Source organism: Leptinotarsa decemlineata, unplaced genomic scaffold (assembly GCF_025532065.1).
Source record: "Leptinotarsa decemlineata unplaced genomic scaffold, Ldec_3_MD MMD2_tig00026294_RagTag_RagTag, whole genome shotgun sequence".
In the NCBI taxonomy this organism is placed as follows: Eukaryota; Metazoa; Arthropoda; class Insecta; order Coleoptera; family Chrysomelidae; genus Leptinotarsa; species Leptinotarsa decemlineata.
The window spans coordinates 6,177,810-6,200,018 of record NW_027412674.1 but is presented as its reverse complement, the minus strand read 5'-3'; the positions used below and the strand labels follow the sequence as shown (position 1 = coordinate 6,200,018).

The following is a 22,209-nucleotide window of genomic DNA, read 5'->3' as shown; positions in this document are numbered from 1 at the left end:
CAGTCTGATTACAGTGTCAAGAAGAGATATATATGCCAAAATCTCACTCAACGTTCATAATTGGTAGGATCTGGCAAATGCCTGCCAGAAAAAACTACTTCCCTGGCTAATATTGCGATAGATGTTCGACTTTATCCAACAGATATTTGTGCAATTTTTTTGCGGAGATTTTTTTTGCATATGCTGCTCGTTGTTCCAGCAATCAATCGAAAGATCAAATAACTTTGAAGTCATTTCCTTTTAGTTTATCAGATGAAGTTTCTTTCTGCGATGCCATTAACATCTGTTGAATATATTTATACTTGATACCCTTTCTTGTTGAACTGGAGCAGACCAGTCTACGGTATCTCGGTTTCGAAGTTTCTGTTACTCATCAGAGTATCGTAGGACACCATAAACAACCTTCAAATTTTCTATAGGTATCCGTAATTTTATATATGAGTATTCCTATAAATACTTTCTACGGAGTAATGTAAATTTAAGAATTGATCAGAGTTGGCCTGAGAAAATAATTTCAAGCTATTTAAAGTACTTTTCTTTCCAAATGCCTTTCCTTTTATTAAGATGCCAATATGTGAAGATATTTTGCTCCTCTATTACTTCTGTATTTTTTTTTTTGAAACTGGTTCATTCGTTAATGAGAAATTGAATGTTGAACGTTTCATTTAAGAAAAAACAAGAAAATGAGCGAAAACAAATCATCTTTATATCATCTTTATATACATTATTGAAAATGTCCGGAGTCTAATGATGCCTCACGTTGTGGTCTGGATGATTCGTATTATAAATTCTTGCAGCAGCTTTAGCACATTCATTATTTCGATAATAAGTTGCAACAATTTTTATTCTTTCTATTCTTTCTTCTGTAGAATAAACAATGTTGGAACACAGTGAACAAGGATGACTGAATAATAATTCGTGAAGAAGTGACAGTGGCCAACTATCTACTTTTTGTTCTGCGACAACTAGATTCAACAAAAACTATCAGTGCACAAAAAACTAACAGTGCCGTCCATTTCAAAACGTTTATTACTAATTAAATAAATTCTACAAATCTAGAAGACCTGCGACAGAGAATTGTTCGAGAATTTCTGACTTTAGACATCTTCAATAATCTAAGGAACGCTTTCGAAAGTGGACTGTATTATTGTATGGAACTAGATGGGGGTTATTTTGAACACTTTATCCGTTGATTGTGTAGCCATTGATATTACTTTTGTTGATTTCCTCAATCAAATGAGAAACAGAGAATTTTCTGTTTTATCTTAAGTGAAACGTTCTACATTTAATTTCCCAATAACGAATGAACCAATTTGGAAAAAAATACAGAAGTAGTAGAGGAAACAGAAGACCTATTGAATGATGTATCACTCGACTCCCCATGTCATTAAAAAAAATAGGGAGCTAGTTGCTGACCGCAGGGGGAGGAAGTTTCGGGTACGAGTTGCATATCAGAATTAGCCCCCCTAGAAATGAAAATTGACGTATTCTTTGACATTTTCGATAAAACGTCCGTTTCTGACTTACAGGGGGGTCAAGTGTTCGTTGGAACGCCCTGTATAGAAGCCATTTCGTACAAATCAAAAAGACATTGTTTTTTAATGTCTCTTTCAATGAAGTCAGAAAAAATTTTAAATGAAATTGACAAATTACGGTGCTGTTCGAAATCTTTCAGTATTTTCTAAATTTGGAACGTCATTCCAGAGAGCTCTAAAATGAGCCTTATTTAACAGACATTGTATTTCTCGAGACATTTCTTCGGCGCCAGCTTCCCAGGGTCGCCCAAGTTGATTCTGGCTAGAGAGCATCCTTTGATGCTCTGACGCTGAGAGCATCAGGGATTGAGCATGGGTGTAACATTTGGCTAGTTCCGCAATTGTCGAAGTCATCAGGCCGTGGGTGCCACTGGGTCCTAAAATTCTTAGTCCAGCCGCTTCCTTGGCTAAAGAGTCGGCAATGCGAATACCTTTACTTCTGTCGTGCCCTTTAACCCACCTCAGGATAATGTTATTATCTACCGATGCTATGGCTAAATCTTGATGACACTCTAGTACTAGCCGTGAGGTAACACGTTGTCTGTCTAAGGCTAATAGGGCTTGTCTGCTGTCAGTGCAGATTGTTATGTTTTTGCCAGAAATTTCTCTCCTGGTTATTTCTTTTGTGGCGATTGAGATACCAGCCAGTTCTGTTTGGACCACGCTGGTATGTTTTCCCATTCCCCTCTTAATCCTTAGGCTTAGTGATCTGGAATACACTCCACATCCTGAACCTGGTTGTCTGCAGCAGAGGTTGCGCAGTAAGGGCTTCTCGCCATAGGCCCAGCCTCAATTGACCCTTTCCTACTTCGAGGTTTACACCAGCCGTGCGCAATCGTACCATGGCCATCAACGCAACGTTCTTAACGTACAGGTCCAGAGGGATTAGACCCGTAATTAATTCCATTGCCGTGGTTGGTGTTGTTCTCATGGCTCATGTGATGTTTAAACAAGCCAGTATCTACTACGTTTACTCTTCGAGAAAACTAATGCCTGGGATTTCTGAACTTTGGATTCTACTTTGAATGTTATTGTCAGCCTAAGCTTGATTTTATTTCCAGGTAAAACTTTTTATTGCAAATTGACAACAGATATTTGGGCATCTGAATTAACATGAACTAGTTGATTATCTACCAAGTACTTCGTAAGCTATTTCCATTGCCGAAGAAAAAGATCAATGTTTCCATACGAAGCTTTATACCGGTTTCATAAAATTTCGCAACAATGTGTTCCAGATAACAAGTGTCCCTGAAACGCATGTGCCACCGTCAACACATCTCTGGCATATTTTTGTTGTTTGCAAATGATATTTATTTCGAACGGAATACGAGAGTTGATTTTAAAAATAGTCTGTATTTCAACTGTGCTGAGAAATGTAAACAAGTATTTATTTTTGGTGTGAATTTTGCGCCTAATTTTTGTGTTGAGTCGGTGCCACGATTGCTATTAAATGTGGGATTCTTAATAGGTGGTACATGATTTTGGCAAATCAAATTGATTCTCGAACACAAGTCCTAAGACTAACAAAAAACACAGAAGTTATTTTAACGAGCATACATCGAATTCAATTTTTTGCTTCGTGTCTTCAATAGTTCGATAATGCAATATTTCGTTATAGAACAGAATAGAATAGAAATTTATTTATACTGAACAACAAACAGAATGGTTTCCACTTACATGATGCACATTTTTTTTATAAAGTTCCTTACATATATTATTCATTGAGTACCATTGATACTGTTAAAATCGATATAAAATATAACATTATAAAACAATTAATAATAAAAGTATCGTGAAAAAATTCAGACACATTTGAGCATTCGAAGGAGTTGTCCCTCTGTAATACTGAATATATCCAGTTCACCGTTCCTCACCATTTTGTTAACGGTTTCGTGAAATTGTTGAATAAGAGACAAATTGTTTGAGACACGAAATAGATTGACTCTTCTTCTGTCTTACGTCAGGTACAATAAAATCAGTAGTAGAGAGAATTTCAGGTACTTTCAGTTTTCTAAGAATGTTGAAAACAAAAATCACTTCCGAGGACACTCGGCGGTCTTTCAGTGGCTGCATATTAAATTCTTGTAATAGGCTAGAATACGATATAAATAAATACTGTGTGTTTTCTGAAAAAGAGTGTTCCTAATAATCGTTTCTGGACTTTTTCTATAGTATCAGAATATAAAAAGTCTTTGGATTCCAAGTGACACAACCATGTTCCAGCTTAGAACGAACAATGGAGTTAAGTATCGTGATTGAATTCACGACTAGATCTCATTTTTCTATAACATTCAGATACTAAGTATTCAATGTGCCGAGAGAAACTGAACACACCAGTAAAAATGATCCCGAGATCTTTCATCTCATTGATTCTCTTCAAATTGGTGTAATTAATAAAATAGTCCTTGATAGTGAGTGACTTCTTTCGCGTGAAACTCATTATTTTGCATTCAGCTTCGTTGAGAGATAGGTCAGATACTGAAAAGTAAGTAGATAAATTATTATTGAGATCATCTTGAAGCATATCAGAATCTTTTTTCGCTTTCGATTCTTCTAAAAAGCTTGAGATCATTGGCATATAGGAGAAATTGAGAATGCCAGATATACCGAGAAACGTCATTAACAAATAACACGAAAAGGAGAGGTCCCATAATCGAGCCCTGCAGAACTCCCGAAGTAGCGGTGAATTCGAACGAAGATACGTTGTTGAACTGTACGAACTGTATTCTGTTGGATAGATAGCGGTGATAGAAATCAAGTGTGCTGTTTGTAAAACCGAATGCTTATAATCCAACTACGAGGTCTGTTCAAAAAATAAGGTGAATTTTCAAATTTCGCGGGCAACGATTAGCAATTGTTTTATGTTGGAACACTCGTCTCGAACATATGTTCACAGTTTGAGCTGTTTAGCATGTTTAGTTTGTTGCTGAGAGGCATGAAAGTTGGAAGACTTTTGCGTGTTTGTCATTTTTCTGCTAAAGAAAAAAATGGATCAAAGAATTGGCATCAAATTTTGTGTAAAAATTGAAAACGTCCGGTATCGTAGAAAAACAATTCCTGGCTTTTGCCTCACGATCAAACAACAACGTAATCATATCTCAGCCACCGTATTCACCAAATTTGGCCCCCTGCGACATAAAAACCGAATCGCTGAGAAAGTTCGAGGACATATCGAAGAATGCATATTCGAACTGCCTCGGGGATCGGAAAAAACTCTGTCATAAGTGTTTTATATCTGAGGGGGAATACTTTGATGAATACAAAATATAAATTGACGAATGAATGAATATTTTTTTTAGAAAAATTAAAATTCATCTTATTTTTAATAGACCTCGTATAGTTGGTATTGTTTTCTATAATGCATGTGTAGTTTTGTTAGCAACTTCACTTTCTGGCTGATTCTTTACATTGCTGTTGACAGTGTGAACTTGATAGCGTTGCAGAAATTCTATACATTCTATGTGGATATTGATATGTTTGTTTATTTTTATCACGTATTTTTCAATATCGATTTTTTATCGTCGTATGGGAATGTTTGTCTTATGGAACGCAAGAAGAAGAAAATACGTTTCAGCAAAATTTAGACTAGGTGACCGATCAAACATTGTTCTGCCTTATAAATTATTTCTATAGGATATTAAATTTGATGCTAAATAAAAATATATCCAAAAAAAAATGTATTTATTTTTTTTTTAGTTAGGGTCAACCTAAACATCCAGCGGTATGAAATATATTTTACGTTATAGCAAAATTCAGCAAAATTCAGACTAGCAAATTTCAGCAAATTTCAGCAAAATTCAGACTAGGTGACCGATCAAACATTGTTCTGCCTTATAAATTATTTCTATAGGATATTAAATTTGATGCTAAATAAAAATATATCCAAAAAAAATGTATTAATTTTTTTTTAGTTAGGGTCAACCTAAACATCCAGCGGTATGAAATATATTTTACGTTATAGTTATAGTCTTTCCCAAAATTGATAATGACGAAAAATTTCACCCGTACCGATCCATACAAATTTTCGATATTAAATTTCAGAATTTCCTAATAGTTACTGAGAAAAAAGTTTACTTGTATTGAGTTTATCAAGTTTTCAGAAATTCAATGTTTTTTCAATTATACACAAAGTTTCATTAATAGTTGCTATGTGGAGTATAATCCCCTCACTTAATTTTTGGCAACTCTTCAGTCTCGACACTTAAATAATCTAGTCGAATGAAAGTGCCCTCATTTTACAACAACTGAGTGTTCAAGAAAATCGAACGTTTTGAATTTTTTCAGTTGTCATAACTATAAATGGCCGGTGTGCGAAATTTTTTTGTTTGTTTTTGTGTTTGTTCGTAGCCCAGTGTACGGCTAGCCTTATTCTAGCCTTATGTTTCTTGAGAGTTACTCAGGTATACAGCAATATGCCTTAAAATCGATCGGTGACATCGTTTTTACACGCTTCATATTAGCTTCACCTGTATGTATGTATGTTTGTATGTATGTATGTTTGTTTGTTTGTAACTTTCAAGCTCGAGATCTGTATTGACAGAATTATCGGCATTATTGCTTGATCTATTCGCAGGCAGATGGCGCTGTACGTAACTTCCTTGATATTTCTCGATGTATTCGCGTGCAGATGGCGCTGTACATAACCTCCTTGATAGGTAGTTCAAATAAAAATCAAAATAAATAAATATAGTTCAAAAAAATTAAAAAAGACGCTTTTGAAGAACATGGAACTAAAAAGTTGAAAATAAATATAGTTTTAAAAAACTAAAAAACACGCTTTTAAAGAACATCGAACTAAAAAGTTAAAAATATATTTTTTAAATAAGCTTTAAACAATAACGATCGAAAAATACTAGTATTTTTGTGAAAAAAGCGTGGACGATTTGTGACATATTTTTTGTATATCTAGCGCCACGCTTTTTTCACAAAAATACCAGTATTTTTCGATCGTTATTGTTTTAAGCTTCTCAAAAAAATTATTTTTACCTTTTTAGTTATCCGCTTGACAATATAAGGCGAGTGAATAGTGATGTGTGGAAGAACTGGAGTTTTCGACTCGGAAATCAACTACCTTAAATTTCGAAGTTTTTCATAATTACCCATGGTGGAAAAATTCAGTTAAGATAACTTTTTCATGAGGTGATCAATTGCTATGATTGTAAGAATAAGTAAGTGAAAAACTACCACTGAAAAATAATATGATGATGTCTATGTCGACATATTATTTTTTGCTGTTCCAATTGGTATTGGAAATACTATAATAGTAACTAACACGCGACTGAGTATATAGTAGAAAATTTTATGTTGTGTTGGACAAAATCTAACTTCGCGACTAATTACGTTTGTTATCATTTTATCGAATTGTGAAAAAAACATTTTGTTTTTGTGAATTTACACATTGTATAATGTGGTACCAAAAAGAGCAAAAGCGGCTGCAAGTTGTGTGGGATGAAACGTTGGAAGAAGAAACAGGAGTATCATATGATCCTGATCTAGAGTCCAACGATGAAGATGCAAGTTCTGAGCACAGTTTACACAATCAGCTAGAAGACTCTCTCTTGCCAAGTGAGAAGAGGCAGACAAGATAGTCAGCGATATGGAAAAAGAAGGAGTCATCGAACCGTCTGACAGCCCCTGGTCTTCCCCAGTCGTGTTAGTGAAGAAGAAGGACGGCTCGACAAGGTTCTGCGTGAATTATCGCCAACTAAATCACGTGACGAAGAAAGACAGCTACCCTCTTCCAAGAATCGACGACATTCTAGACACGCTAACCGGCTCCACAATTTTCTCGACTTTGGATTTGAAGAGTGGATATTGGCAAGTTGAATTGGCCCCAGAAGATCGAGGAAAGACTGCTTTCACCATCGGCTCAGGATTGTGGCAGTTCACGGTTATGCCATTCGGGCTTTGTAATGCTCCGGCGACCTTCGAGAGATTGATGGAGACGGTTCACAAGAGGTTCTCATGGAAGACATGTCTAGTGTATCTAGACGATATAATCGTGGTTGGAAAATCGTTCGACGATCACTTAAAAAATCTGGAGGAGGTATTCATGCGTCCGAGGAGTTCTGGATTGAAACTTAGTCCCAAGAAATGCCATCTGTTGCAGAAAGAAGTCCGTTACCTTGGCCACGTTGTCTCTGGGAAAGGAGTGGCGGTAGACGAACAAAAGATCAAAGCAGTTATGGATTGGCCCATTCCAAAAGACATACATCAGCTTCGGAGCTTCCTTGGTTTATGCACCTACTACCGCTGATATGTGCTGGGGTTTGCCAACATCGCCAAACCATTGACCCGCCTCACAGAAGGGCAGATCCAATTCCAGTGGTCTGAGGAATGCTAGGTCTGAGGATTCAGAGTAATCAAATTCCGAAGATAATACAGATCAGGTCTGTTCTAGTGATTCAAGCGATTTAGTATACACAGGAAAAGACTGAACTAAATGGTTGGTACACAAGCAACCACATTTACGAAAAATTCTCCGCAAAAAATTAGTTACTCAGCTTCCTGGTGTGAAGCAAGTTGCTAAAAAGTCACGAACAATAATATATTGTTGGAAACTTTATTTCCCAAACGAGTTATTGAGTATACAACAAATTGCACCAATAAACAACTTGATAAGATGAGTCCCTTTTTTAGCAGAGATTTTGATTAAATAAATGCGTTTTTGGGAATGTTATATTTACGTGGTGTGGACATACTGCATCAGTTCAACCGGAAGGGAGGGCACGATGCCCTCCCTTCTCGAAAAGGCGATGTACAACATGTGCAACATCAATTTGCAATGAACAATGAACACACGGCTGTTACTGTATTCATTCATCTGTCCTTATAATTGTAACATCGAAGAAGATAATTAAGTCTAAAGTATCAAATTTCAAAAAATATTACTGTTACTTATAAAATTAGTCATTTTTTTGGCGGGTTAAGAACTATTCCATTTGGAGAACTGCGTTTATGCGAAATAAACTTCCTGAGAACGATTTTTCAAATGGATTCATTCTCCAGCGATTCAAATCCAATGTCGATCACTACTTTCAAAGAGGCACCGCTCTTAGAGCGCCTTAAGGATGTTCCTGTAGTGCCTGTGTTTTGTCCTTGCAAAAAAAGGATATCATTATTAGTTGTAAGCTGATGTTATACTCTGTTAGCATCAGTTAGGGCATTGCATTTAACTTGGCCACCCCACCGTGGATGAATTGAAACAAAATAATGTATATTAATAAATGAAAATAACAATGCTGTAACAGTGAGTTGCTAACTGAAGAGTAAATGAAAGATGTGAGCTTTTTTATGTTCGTCGTGCCTACGAATACTGAAATAGTATGCAAATATTTACCTCTCAAGTTTGCAGTAACTGTAATGCCAAGTTCAGGTGTATGTAGAAGTGAACAACAGGAAGTGTGTAACTTCTAGTATGCCATCAACACCTTCGTATCTATCTGGTTCTTCATTTTTTGCAACCCACTTCATTGGTAATCGTTTCGAGTAGGTATATAGAACGTATTTATTACTCCCCTTGTCTTTTTATTAATATCGATTCAGTTGAGTTAGAGGACAATTTGGAATAGATTTCGAATGGAATTCATGTCGGATTCTTAAATTGTAACCATTCTTTCGTGTTTTCCGCATTGGAAAGTTTCGTTGACCCAGTTAATTATATTGAAATGAATAATTTGTTTTCCTCTCAATTCTTTAGAGAACTTTGGTATTTTTAGACCATTTAATAGCGAGCCATAAAATTTAAGTACATATTAATATTTAGTCTTACTGGAAATTATTGAATCGGAGCACTGTTGAAAATGTGTCTCATTCGTAAAATTATACTACCACTGAATGGGGTCGTTTCAAAATAATATGAGTGGACACATCGATTTGAAATTCATTTATTTATTTTTCCCCGTACTGAGAGTAGACTAAGAGGTTCCTGGAACCTCTGGGGTGAACTAAACCTAGTTTGGTTAGTTGCCAAGAGGTCTTGGGGAGTGTGGTGGGTGAGGCAGAACATCGACGCACAATTCGTTCAATTTTAGGATGGAGATTCCAAGCCAGGAAACTGTACAAACCTCAGCAACTTTTGATGCTTCATGAATCCTCAAAAAAGGTGATAATACTTCAATAACAAATTATAGACCGATATCCTCATCACCCATCTGTCCAAAATATTCGAAAAGATAGTCAAGAAAAGACTCACGACTTACGTTTCTAAATTCAAATTGATATCTGAACATCAGTATGGATTTAAGGAAAACGTATCCACCCAAGACGCGATATTGGCTCTGACGTCTAAAGCATCCTCCGCACTAAATGAGAATAAATCATGCCTGTGTGTTTTCATCGACCTGTCGAAAGCATTCGACACAGTCGTTCATAAACTGCTTTTAGAAACACTTAAGAATATGGAAATACGGGGAAATGCGTATAAGTTATTCAAAAGTTACCTTTCTAATAGAACACAGATATTTATGATGTACTGTTTGGAACATTTGGTGTAGTAATGTATATTACTGGAGTTTTTTCCCAACACCAAATCGTTATTTTTACACCTCGACACGTGTTTCGATCACCAAGTGATCATCTTCAAGAGGAAGATAAAACTAGAAACCACTCAAAACTAAAGCTATTTATGCTATTCAGGTACATCATATAGGTAGGTAATCAGTAATACCACCCATACAAGTGTACCACCCTAAATTAATTTTACAATTGGCCTTTCTATTATTTTTCAATATGTCCTTATGTATGTTTAAATGTTACAGCTATATATAGAACCATTTTCAGCTATATAAAATTAGTTTCACAATATTGCCTATCTAAATATATTTACAATGTGTCTTTTTGTAGTAATCAGTAAACCCAACAATATTATTTCAACAAGCTATATAGTATGCTATTTGGTATTGGTCCGTTATCATTATTCATAATATTATTATGTTTACTTATTTCTACACTCTCATAGGCATCTAGTTGCCTGTTGTTGTTAACTTGTCTAACTAATCTTAAAGAACTGAAGTCTATGGAATGGTTTTGTTGCAAAATATGATGGGCGACTGCTGATTTTTCAGGTCTTCCATATTTTAAGTGTGCTATGTGTTCCTTATATCTCACTTTAACAGATCTTTTTGTCTGTCCATAATATTTTCCATCGCAGTCCTTACATTCAATTTCGTAAATTCCAGACTTTTCCGAATTCTCGACTTTGTCTTTTGGACTTCCCAAAAGGCTCTGCAGTGTATGACTTGTTTTAAAAACCACCTTCATACCTAGTTCCTTGAAAATCTTTCCAAAGTTCTTCGTATATTGGTGGTATGGAACTGGGATGTATTTATCTTGGTTTTTGTCCTTTCTGGAAGTCAAGATTTCGTTCATTCTTAACCTAAACTTCTTTTTCCTAATTATGTCATCTACAATACCCCTCGGGAAACCGTTAGTGGCTGCTGTTTCCTGTATTGTACGGTTTTCTTTTGTGAACCTATCATGTGTTAGAGGGAAAGTCAAAAGACGATGCACCAAAAAATTCAACCCATCACGTTTGTACTGTCCACAGTGATGTGAACCGTCAGGAATATACCTGTACGTGCTTGTTTCTTTTCTAAATATATCGTATTCTAACCCTCCATCTTTGCTCCTCATTACCAAAACGTCAAAAAATGGTAGTTGTCCCTTATTTTCTAATTCATACGTGAATTTTATTGATGGACATCTATTATTTAAAAAGGAAACAAAGTCCTCGATATTCGATTTTTTGGTATCGAATACCGCGAAAATATCATCCACTTACCTTCGCCAAATCCTAGGAAAATACTTTGACTTTTCCATTTCGAATCTGCTCATGAACAGGTCTGCCAGGTAGAGGGACAAGGGATTTCCCATGACCGTTCCTTCCTGTTGTTCATAAAAGAACACAGATAGTTAAAATTGATGATGTTTTAAGCAACCCACAAAACATTAGGATAGGTGTTCCACAAGGTACAGTTTTGGGACCAATTCTGTTCAATATCTATGTCAATGGAATTTTTTTGCTGAACAGTGAAGGTGAAATCTTAGGTTTTGCAGATGACAGCCATTTTTTATGAAGCCAATAACTGGTCAGAACTAAAGAATATGGTAGAGAAAGATATTCAATCAATAAAAAACTGGCTACAATACAGGTTATTGACAAATAACCTGGAAAAAAACATTATTTTTCATTTACTTGCAACAGTTCAATAAGACCATCATTCTCGTACTTGTATGTGGGCCAACATACAATCAAACCTGAAACTAAAGTAAAATACTCAGGTGTCGTTATAGACTCACACCTCAGATGGAATTCTCATGAAGATGCAATGAGCTGCGCTTCATCCTTTATAAATTCAAATTTCTCAAAAATATTTCAAAAACAACTCAACTCAAAACTCTCTATCATGCCCTGGTTGAAAGTCACTTACGCTATGGAACTGCCTGTTGGGGGAGGAGCCTTTCACACCTATATTCGTCCGCTGGAAGTGTTGCAAAATAGATTCTTGAAATTGGTTTTATTTAAGCCTACGCGCTTCTTTACCCAAGCTTTATTCTCTGAGGATCATATTTTCGATATTCTACAGCTATTCTATTACAGCACTATAACTACATATCATAAAAACAGATGCTTCCGACTACCATATTTTTCCACGGACGCATAAGTCGATTGTCCAGCGCTTTTATAATCATTTAGCGCCGAAATTATTCAATACAATTCTGGAGTTAATTCGTAACATAAATGTGATTCATTTATTCAAAAAGTCCTTGAAACGTCTCATTTTTGTCCAAACACGGCAAAAAATTGCTCATTTCATTGAATATAAGAATATTTAGAACTTTTGTGATTTAACTGTGAAATGTCCAATATTTATTCCTTTTTTTAAATTGAAAGACTTTCATTAAAATGTTTTATTTTAGTGTAATGACCAAAGATGTTTAGATTTTGACTTTCAATTTGATTTGTTACTCAAAACAAGTGTTTCACTTATTGAGTGTCAACGGTATTTGTTTGCAATTCTGTGTTATCATTATATCTGTAATATTTTGTTATGCAAATAATAATAATTATTATTATTCATAAAGCTCAGAAAAGACCTCTGCTCGAGCTCTGCTCCAGAGCATACTCTGAAGCTGCTGGATTCTATCCAGATTGGAGACACGAACACGATTGGAGAAACGAAAGGTTTAAGGTTGGTCTCTCTAAATTTGATCAAAAACCGTATGGGAGTTGATGCCCAGTTCTTCCACCATCCCACGCAACGTTTGTGATGGGTTGATCTCCACCAGGGTCCCCAAATCTTCGTCCTGAATTACTGTAGGTCGACCATTTCAGGACTCACCTATCTTTGCCAAATGCTTGGTTGATTTTTTGGGCTGTTTCGGCAGCGCTTTGGTTCAATTTGAATTCGGCCGAAAATCGATTAACTGTATCGTATAGTTATGAGCTGGAAAGTGGCAAAATTTGAAAATTTTGGAAAAATGAACTGCATCAATGTATAGAGTTCAAAATTCTTCATCAATCAGTGTACAGTGCGTGTCTCTAACATAGAACAAATTCACTAAATCAAAGGTGTTGTTTTTTTCGGAAATATGCTCGGTCATTTGAATTAGATAATGTTTGTTAAATATCTTTTCAAGGACAAGGAGTAAAAAAATTGAAATTTGGCAGGCATGTGCAACTTGTTGAACCCTTTAATAAAAGTCATTAAAGAAACAGGGTTGTCATTTAAAAAAATTATCGATGACGTCTTATCTCATATTTGAGACACACTTTATAATTTTTTTTGCATTAAAATGAAGGCAATTTAAAATACTAATCGACGTGTCCGAGCATATTTCCGAAAGAAACAACACCTTTGATTTAGAGACTGGCACTGTATACCACGACCCAATAGAATAAATATTTATTGAGATATGTATAAGGCTACAAAAACATATGACATTAAAACGCCCAAAACTTTAGAAACCACCTTATATAGGCATATAAGTTGGTATATTATTCTCAAATATATTTTTTGAAAGTGTAAAGAAATGGTGTTATACCTACGTAAGCATATTCGTTATTTAGTTGTGTATTGCAGATCGCGATAAGTGTGATATTGAAATGGTGTTACATCTCGGTGCATTCATGTACGAAAGCCGGTCTTTTTCTTGTTATCGCAGACATCGGCAGCGGTGGAATTCGCTATAATATCCCCTCGCCGAGAAATGCAAGGCACCGTTGTTCGTTTTCTCGTCTCGTGTGGGATCTCGACGTCTGTCTCGAGAAATAGACTTATGGGGTGGACCAAGCCTAAGAACAAGCTATAAATACGGCCGACATTGGCTGCAGCCCATTCAGTAATTGCTAATTTTGAATAGTACGAGTCTCTCACATACACATACCACGACACACACTCGAAGAAGCCAGTCTAGAAGCAGTTCTACCAACACAAAATCCAACAACGAGCAACAGTCTCTTCCCAGTCGGCTCACCGTGTGTTCAGTTTTTCGGAAATTGCGTCCGCCGAAGTTGAAATGGAGTCCCAGGTAACTTTAGCTAAGGACGGACTTTCGGTGATTTATTACGGTTTCGTATCTTTGGTGATTGCCCTTCTGGTTAAAGTTGTCGTGAACGCTTACGGACGATTGGATGGCAGGGTACCTATTTCCAAAATTTTTCTTCTTAAGTGTTTGTAATTTTTGTCATTCGCGGTTGTAGTGTACTAACACAAAATGCAGAACTGTCGCATGAGAAGTTGATTCGAAACCGACGTGTTCGATTTTTTACACGTTTTTTTTATTTGTTGCGTTTTTCACTTGCTTTTTATCGAACTTTAAAATGAGTCATTAATTTTGAAAAGATTAATTTAGCTTGAAAATTTCAGAGTTGTGGTAACAACAATCTGGTTTTTCGCATAATTTCGAACTCGATTCAATGGGTATTTATTATTCAATTATTCAAAATGTAATATTTGGTTATTTTAATGAATTTTTTCTGTTCGCCTTTATTCTTTTGAAAGTGTCGGCCATTTTCTTGTGATACCGGTAAAATAGTTTGAATACGATTACACTTACTGAAAAAAATTCTTGTATATTTTACATTTCGAAAGTTATATGTTTTTAAAGGCATATTATAAAATTGTTGAAAAGTCAAAAATAATCCTTATTTTTTATTATAATTGATCAATATGCAGTTGTCAAATCGATTCATAAATGCTATATTATTTCTTCATTATTTTAATGGTTTTCCAAATATTGGCCAAAGGTCATCAAATTTTGAAAAAAATCTTAAAATCAATACAATTTCAAATGTAGGGGCTGAATATTTTTCTCTTCAACAACTTGTTATATGTATATATGTATAAACATTATTGAAAATATTCAATTTTTAGGCAGAAGCATAAATGATTACTGATAATGCGTTAATTAGATATCCTGGAAAATTAAAAAAAAGAAATGTCTTATAAGGAATTTGAAGAATATATAATCTTCCACAATAGAGTATTTACTGAAGTATAGTAAAGGGCAAACTAAAAAGTTACTGCGTAATATAAACCAATGAAGAGTCCCATTACTCGGTAACTTGTGGTATTAAGAAATTTTACCTAGAGATTGCAGAAATGAATTGAAAAAAATTTAATTGCTATACTTAGCTTTCTTTAGTGATGGACGTTTCGGAAAACAGACTTTTTCTGTTATCCAAACCCAAAATTCACTTCAAAACTTTAGCCTCAAAATTGTAAGTAGCTTTAGTTCGAGGCGAAAGTTTTACAGTGAATTTTGAGTTTTGATAACGTTAAAATATTGTTTTCCGAAACTTCATCCACTAAGTATAGAAATTTAATTTTTTTTCTATTGCTTTTTTTAAATTTGTAGGCAAATTTCATGAATAAGACGAGTTACTGACTAATTGGACTCTTCAATGGTTTATATTACACAGTAACTTTTCGTGGTAAATCTTTCAGCTTGACCTTTATTACACTATTACAGCAAATTCTCTATTGATTTAGCTTTGATTTTTCATGTTATAGAAGGTTATACACCCAAAAAAACAAGAAGTATCCAGTCCTCCACAAAAAAATGTAAAGTGAGAAATGGAAATTTCTATTTTTTACCACTTTCATTTGTAACTAAAGTTACTGCAGTTTCGTTCTATAAGGACATTTTCAAACATGTAAGTTGAACTTGACAATGTCCTTATACGACGAGACTGCAGTAACTTTAGTTACACATAAAAGTGGTAAAAAACATAGAAATTTTCATTTACCATTTTTCATAGTAGTAATTTACAAAAAAATATCTTTCAAAGAAAATTTATTGAAATTAATCTATAATTTCATACATATTGATTTTCTAATTTTGTTTGTCGTTTAGCTCGTTTATATTTGCCCTTTTGAGATGTTTCATTGTGTTTTCTAATGCTATTGCTAATGGCTGGAATTTTTTAATAACTCTGGTCGTGAAACGATATTGAATATTAATGAGACTTAACTTCTTGCATCAAAATATTTAGATTTCAAACCTAAAGTTGAATACAGAAAATATTTGACTAAAATGTTGAGATTAGTCACATTTAGACAGTTTGAAAACTTGCAATAAGCATTAAGGATAATATAAAAAACGGTGGAATAGGTCTTTTTTTCGAGGGAAGTGTATTTGCTTTTTACATACTTTATCTAGGGTGAGTTGCGGCCCTTAAATTCAAAAAATTATGAACTGCTACCTAATTTTAAAGTCTATACAATTTTGAATTCGACAGCCCATTTGTTATTTCGTTGTTTTTTAAAAAATGAAAAATGTAACTTAATCAGATGAAAGATTTCGACGAATTTTCAACTTACTGATTTTTGTAGTTTCAAATATCTCAAATTGAGATTTCTGTTTGTTTGAATGTGGTTGTTAATGTTTCTTATTGGATCTCTGGGTCTCCATTGTTTAAATAATGGTAACAGATTTGAAATATAAAAGGAGTTTAATTAGAAATTACTAGAGCCGAAATTTTCAAATAAATTAGTAAAGTAATGAAAATAATTGATGGAAGAATGCTAATTTGGAAAGGAGAACAATCTGTTGTGCGCTGAAATGGAAATGTATTAGTAAATGTATTAAACAATAAGTGATATGTCAATAATATACAGAAAAGCACTACGTTTCGCTTGTTATCATCCACAATCATCGTCATAGTTGATTCATGATATAACTTACAAAAGTGTTATTAACAGTAAAAATATCAGTAATGTACATGAAATAAACATTGAGAAAAGTAGCAATAAAAAAAAGAAAAACAAAAAATACTTGAAAAATTATTATTTTTCTTTTGGCTTACTTTTCCGAATATTTCTTTACTAGTACTTATTAATACTCCATTCATTTATCTTCTTGAGCTTTCGAATCTTTCAACACTTTTTTTACGCGCTTTACATTAGCTTCACCTGTATGTATGTATGTTTGTATGTATGTTTGTTATTGCTTGATCTATTCGCGAGCAGATGGTGCTGTACGTAACCTCCTTGATATGTTGTTCAAAAGAAAATCAAAGTAATAAATATAGTTTGAAAAACTAACAAACACGCTTTTATAGCATATGAAACTAAAAAGTAAAAAATATAGTTTGAAAAAAACTAAAAAACACTCTTTTAAAGAACATCGAACTGAAAAGTTAAAAATATAGTTTTAAAAAATACTAGTTGTATTGTAAAAAAAGCGTGGGCGCTTTCCGCCATATTTTTTGTATATCTAGCTAGCGCCCACGCTTATTTCACAATAATACTAGTATTTTTCGATCGTTATTGTTTTAAGCTTATTTTTTAAAAAAAAATAACTCTTTAGTTCGATGTACTCTAAAAGCGTGTTTTTTAGTTTTTTCAAAGTATATTTATTTTTTTTACAGTATGATAGGGGGAACCTTCAACACTAAGATTGATGATGGTGTCCAGTTTCTCTTTTGTTTTCTGTAATTTTTTTTTCTCGTTGTTTTTTGATATAATTGTTGATAGTATTTCAAAAATTAGATGTTCAAAACGAATTCGAATAGGGACTGTAAGAAGTAAATTAAACACCTAACTATATACTCACATTTGAAATTTTCGATAGGTTTAGTTCCGTTGATGTTGAAAACGAGACATCAGAATGGAATTTTCAGTTAAGGAGGTTTAAATATAGGGTTAATTAATTCATAACTTTGTTGTTAGGCTGACATTCCCACAGCTATCACCAAAATGCGGGTCCTCTATACATTATGGATTTACTAGGTTTTTACTCGCAGCTTCGCTCGCATTTATGCCATTAAATAAGTGTCAGTACAGTAGAAATGAATCAATATAATAATAATAATAATAATAATAATGTTTATTCATAAATAGCAAAAAAAATAAAGACCTTCTATTGTTACAAATTGAAATAATTCTAAAAAAACTTAGTAATATGAGGTTTAGAATGAACAAAAAATCCACCGAAGCTGATATTATCATCTTGTGTGTGGTGACATATTATTATGGTGTGATGTTGACAAATCAAATGAAATACAGTCAAATTAATGGAAAAAAAAAACAAGGGTAAAAATAAGATTACAGGTTAACCAGAAGAATGTGTTTTCAACTAGCTTGAGAGTTTCAGATATAGCTTTATTATAAAAAGAGCAGTAGAACAAAGTTGGAACAAAATTGCTTAAGAGAAGTGTACTTAAACAATATAATTTTTTTCCAAGGAAATAATACTAAATAATAATACCAAAAATTGCATAAAAATAAAATCACTATTCAGGTTATCATAACATACGAATTGCAATTCGAATATACGAATTGTAACTATAATTTGTTGTGAATTAAGGATAATAAAAAAATCGTTTCGAACGTTATATTTAAGTCATGAATTAATCAATGAAATATGGGGCAAGCGCGATCATCAAGATCAGGAAAGTATAACTTGTGTTGATGTGATGATGGCATGCCTCAGATTTCCACAGAAAAATCTGACAGAACGAGTGTGTGAAAGAAATTATTTTAAATAGCCTTCCTTAACTTTAATATCAATCATAGTATGGTATTTTTTATATCGACTAATCGATGTGTTAAAATTCTTGATCTTGAAATCAGCCATAACTTCATCTCTTCTTCTTGAACAGAGATAATGAGTTTAGTTGTTTCAATTCATTAGGTAGATCGTTATATATCTTTGGCCCAAGAAACATGCTAGATCTCTGGGATATAGTTTTAGTCACATGTGGAACTAAAATGGTAAATTTTTTTGACCTTGTGGAGTAGGAATACTCTAGAAATATTTTGCTCCGGTTTTTTTTCTGGTCCACAGCAAATGTCGAATGAAATATTTGTTTTACATCTAAGATATCGCCAAGCTTGTAAAGGTCTCTGATGGGTAGGTAATTGGTTTTTTGAATATTATTTTCAAAATCCGTTTTTGAATTATTTCAACAATCTTTATAGTGTTATTATATGTCCCTCCCCAAGCTATTATGCCATATCTCAGTTGGGATTCCACTAATGCGGAGTACAGCATTAAGAGATGTTTTTCTTCAAGAATGTTTCTTAAATATTTGAATTTAGACAATAGGCTTCTAATTTTTTGCACTAACTTCCTAATGTGTAAGTTCCATTTTAAATAATTGTCTATCATTACACGGAGATACTCTATTTCTGTAGCTTGTGTGACTTTCACGATGCTGTTTTCACCTCTGATTTCAAGTGGTTGAAGACTGGGTAAGTTTTTGTTATTCACTGAAAAGGCTAAATATTTTGTTTTAAAAAAATGTATAGTCAATAGTTTGAAATTGAGCCAGTTAATGATTGTTTTAAAGTAATTTTGTGCTTTAGTGATGAGCGAGTTCCAGTTTTCGGATTCATATAAAACTGCTGTGTCGTCTGCGTAGCTTATAATTGTCCCATCAGTGTGGAGATTAAACAGGTTATTAAGATATACTGTGAAAAGAATATGGGAACTATATTTTAATGCTGGGCTGGGATTATCAACTTTTTTAAATTACTACATACGTTGAAGTTTCGAAAATTTAAAATATGCTTTATTGAATTGCAACAACAAATGTTGAAATATATTTCACTGTAACAAAAATAACCTAACCTAACCTGACCTGACCTAACATAACCTAACCTAACCAAAAAATAAAAATGACGGAAGAAAATAACAATAAATATAGAAAAATTCCAAACAGCTGAAACTATATTCAATTTTTGACCAACAACTCCGAGTCCTGGTGTTCATTTAGAATTTTGATTGACTCTGTCGTTTCGTGTTTATAAGTTATTTTAAATTGAACATAGGTCATACATTGCAATTTTGTAATTGGTACAATCGAACCATGAAACGGGATGCAGAATTATGATTAACATATTGCATGGAAGAGTAATCAATTATGGATTGAAAATGTTCCAGGTGAGGAAGCTGCTTAAGTGGAAATAGGGCGGAATAAATAATGAACGGTCTGGAATATTAATTGAATGATCTGTAGGAATGGCTTGCCTTTATTACTTGAATCGTTTATCTAACGAAGTGCATGATTATTTCAATGCAACGACAAAGGCAGACTATTTTTGTGTACAATAGAATTTGATTCATTTGCTAAAGTGTAGGTATCGATATTTGAGGAGTAAAAACTTTGAATCGAGCCCTTTTTTATCAGGATTCTTACCGTTTATTGAATTGTGTAGATTTTCTCTGAATGCAATCTTTCACTTTCTGTTATGAATGTTTGGTTAACAAGTTAAGAAAGATAATTGGACTGTGTAATTTAATATCCGCAAAGGAAGTACTTGTTTTAGATAGAATTTTTAGTTCCGGTTCGTGTTTGAAAAAGTAGGTATCAAAAATTATTTTTTTCTAAACATTAAGAGCTCCATGAAATACTTCCTGGTTCGTGACTTGACATAATATACAGGGTGTTTATTAAACATGCGGCAAAAAATTAAGAGACTATTCCTTGGACTATTTCAAGGATAGTTTGTCCTTTGATGATTTTTGATAGGGCGCTTTGTTTTGAAAATACGGGGCAAATAACAATTTTGGTAATTTTAAAATGATTAACGTAGCCGAAATAAAAGTATAGCGTACTACACTGGACCTACCAAGTAATAAAAAATCTAATAATTCCGTTGGTACCTATAAACAACGTTCCGATCACTACAAACGGCTGCAGACATTCAGTTTGCTGGGTCTAATGCAATCAGAAACGATCCTGGTGTTTTTGAAAGAGTTAGGGGGTCGATGAGAAGATTGGATTCTTGCATCCGAGCGGGGGGTAGTCATTTTCAACAGTTCTTGTAGATTCAGAAACATTACATGTAATTTTTGGTAATAAATTGTCATGACCGAAATTCTTTTTTGCTCCGTATCTTCAAAAATCATCAACGGATAAAATATCTTCAGAATAGTCCATGGAATAGTCCCTTGAATTCTTGCCGCATGTTTGATAAACACCCTGTATATTTCTTATATTAAAATGCAACTCAACATAATTTCTGTCGATAAAAATACGACTATTAGTTTTTGTATTTATTTTCAGATTTGGGATTATTTTGTTGCGAAAATCGTAAAAATGGTATTAATCTATCGCGGATTATGCTAAATCATGGTTTTCTTTACTCTAAAGAAAATTTTATTCTTTATCTTTCATAATAAAATGTATTTTGTAATTTTCGTTTTGTTTTTAAGTCTTTAGTGGCGATATTCACTTTATAATCAAAGTACATGCATTAATGCTTCATGCGTGTGTGTGTGTATGTACGAGGTTTGTTCAAAAGATGGGTTGAAACTTCATTTTTCTCAAAAAATATTTATTTATTCATCAATTTCAATTTTTATCTTCAAAATAGCCTGCCTCAGATATAATACACTTGTGTCAGCCTTTTTTCCAATCCTCGATATACATTCTTCGGTATGTCTCCTTAAACTCTATTTGCGATTCCGTTTTTTATTGCCTTAATCATCAAAAAACGCCGTCTTTTTATGGGTCTCTTCAATCTTGGGAACAGGAAAAAGTTGCAGGGTCTCAAATCTGGTGTATACGGTGGCTGTGGCAAGATTACGGTGTTGTTTTTGTCACGGCAATCGAAGAAAACGGTGAGCAAAACTTTGACATTTGATCGAATATGACATGCTATTTTTGCTCTTAGCCCTCCTGCGCACTTCCATTGGGAGGAATGGACTTTGGTTTCGATGTCATAACCATATACCTATGATTCGTTACCAGTTTCGACCCTTTTCAGCAAATCTGGAACGCTGTTGACGGTTTTTTTTGGCCAAAATTCGCTTCATGCCGAAAATTTCTGAAAAAATTGTATGGCATGAGCCAACCGATATGCCGACATCCTCAGCAACTTCTCTAATAGTGATTCAACGATATTCCATAACAATTTTCTTCACTTTCTCAACATTTTCATCGGTTGTTGATGTGCTGGGGTATTTAGAGCGAGCGTCGTCATTCACATCTTCTCAACCTTCTGTGAAAAGCTTATACCAGACTCAGAGTACAATCATCGTATGCCACTGTCAATATTCCATGTGTTTTTGAGCACTTAGATTTTTACACAGAATTTAATGCAAATTCTTTAATCCATTTTTTTCGATAGCAGAAAATCACGCAAATCGCTTCCAACTTTCATGCTTCTCACCAACAAATGAAACATGCTAAACAGCTGAAACTGTGAGCATATGTTCGAGA

At 33.9% G+C, this 22,209-nt stretch overlaps 1 protein-coding gene across 5 annotated transcripts in view; it reads left to right on the top strand.

Moving 5' to 3' along the window:
- Positions 1 to 22,209, top strand: part of LOC111514586 (uncharacterized) — a 255,565-nt gene that overhangs the window by 221,105 nt on the left and 12,251 nt on the right. Inside the window, exon 1 of one of the 5 annotated variants that reach the window (XM_074180220.1) lies at positions 13,801 to 14,177. The exons of 3 other annotated variants lie outside the window; for them this stretch is intronic. In XM_074180220.1, coding sequence (XP_074036321.1) covers positions 14,055 to 14,177 — 123 coding nt within the window. In that variant the 5' untranslated portion in view covers positions 13,801 to 14,054. Of the gene's footprint in view, positions 1 to 13,800; positions 14,178 to 22,209 lie in introns of those variants that run through there. One more of the 5 variants, XM_074180221.1, reaches the window with a different exon arrangement.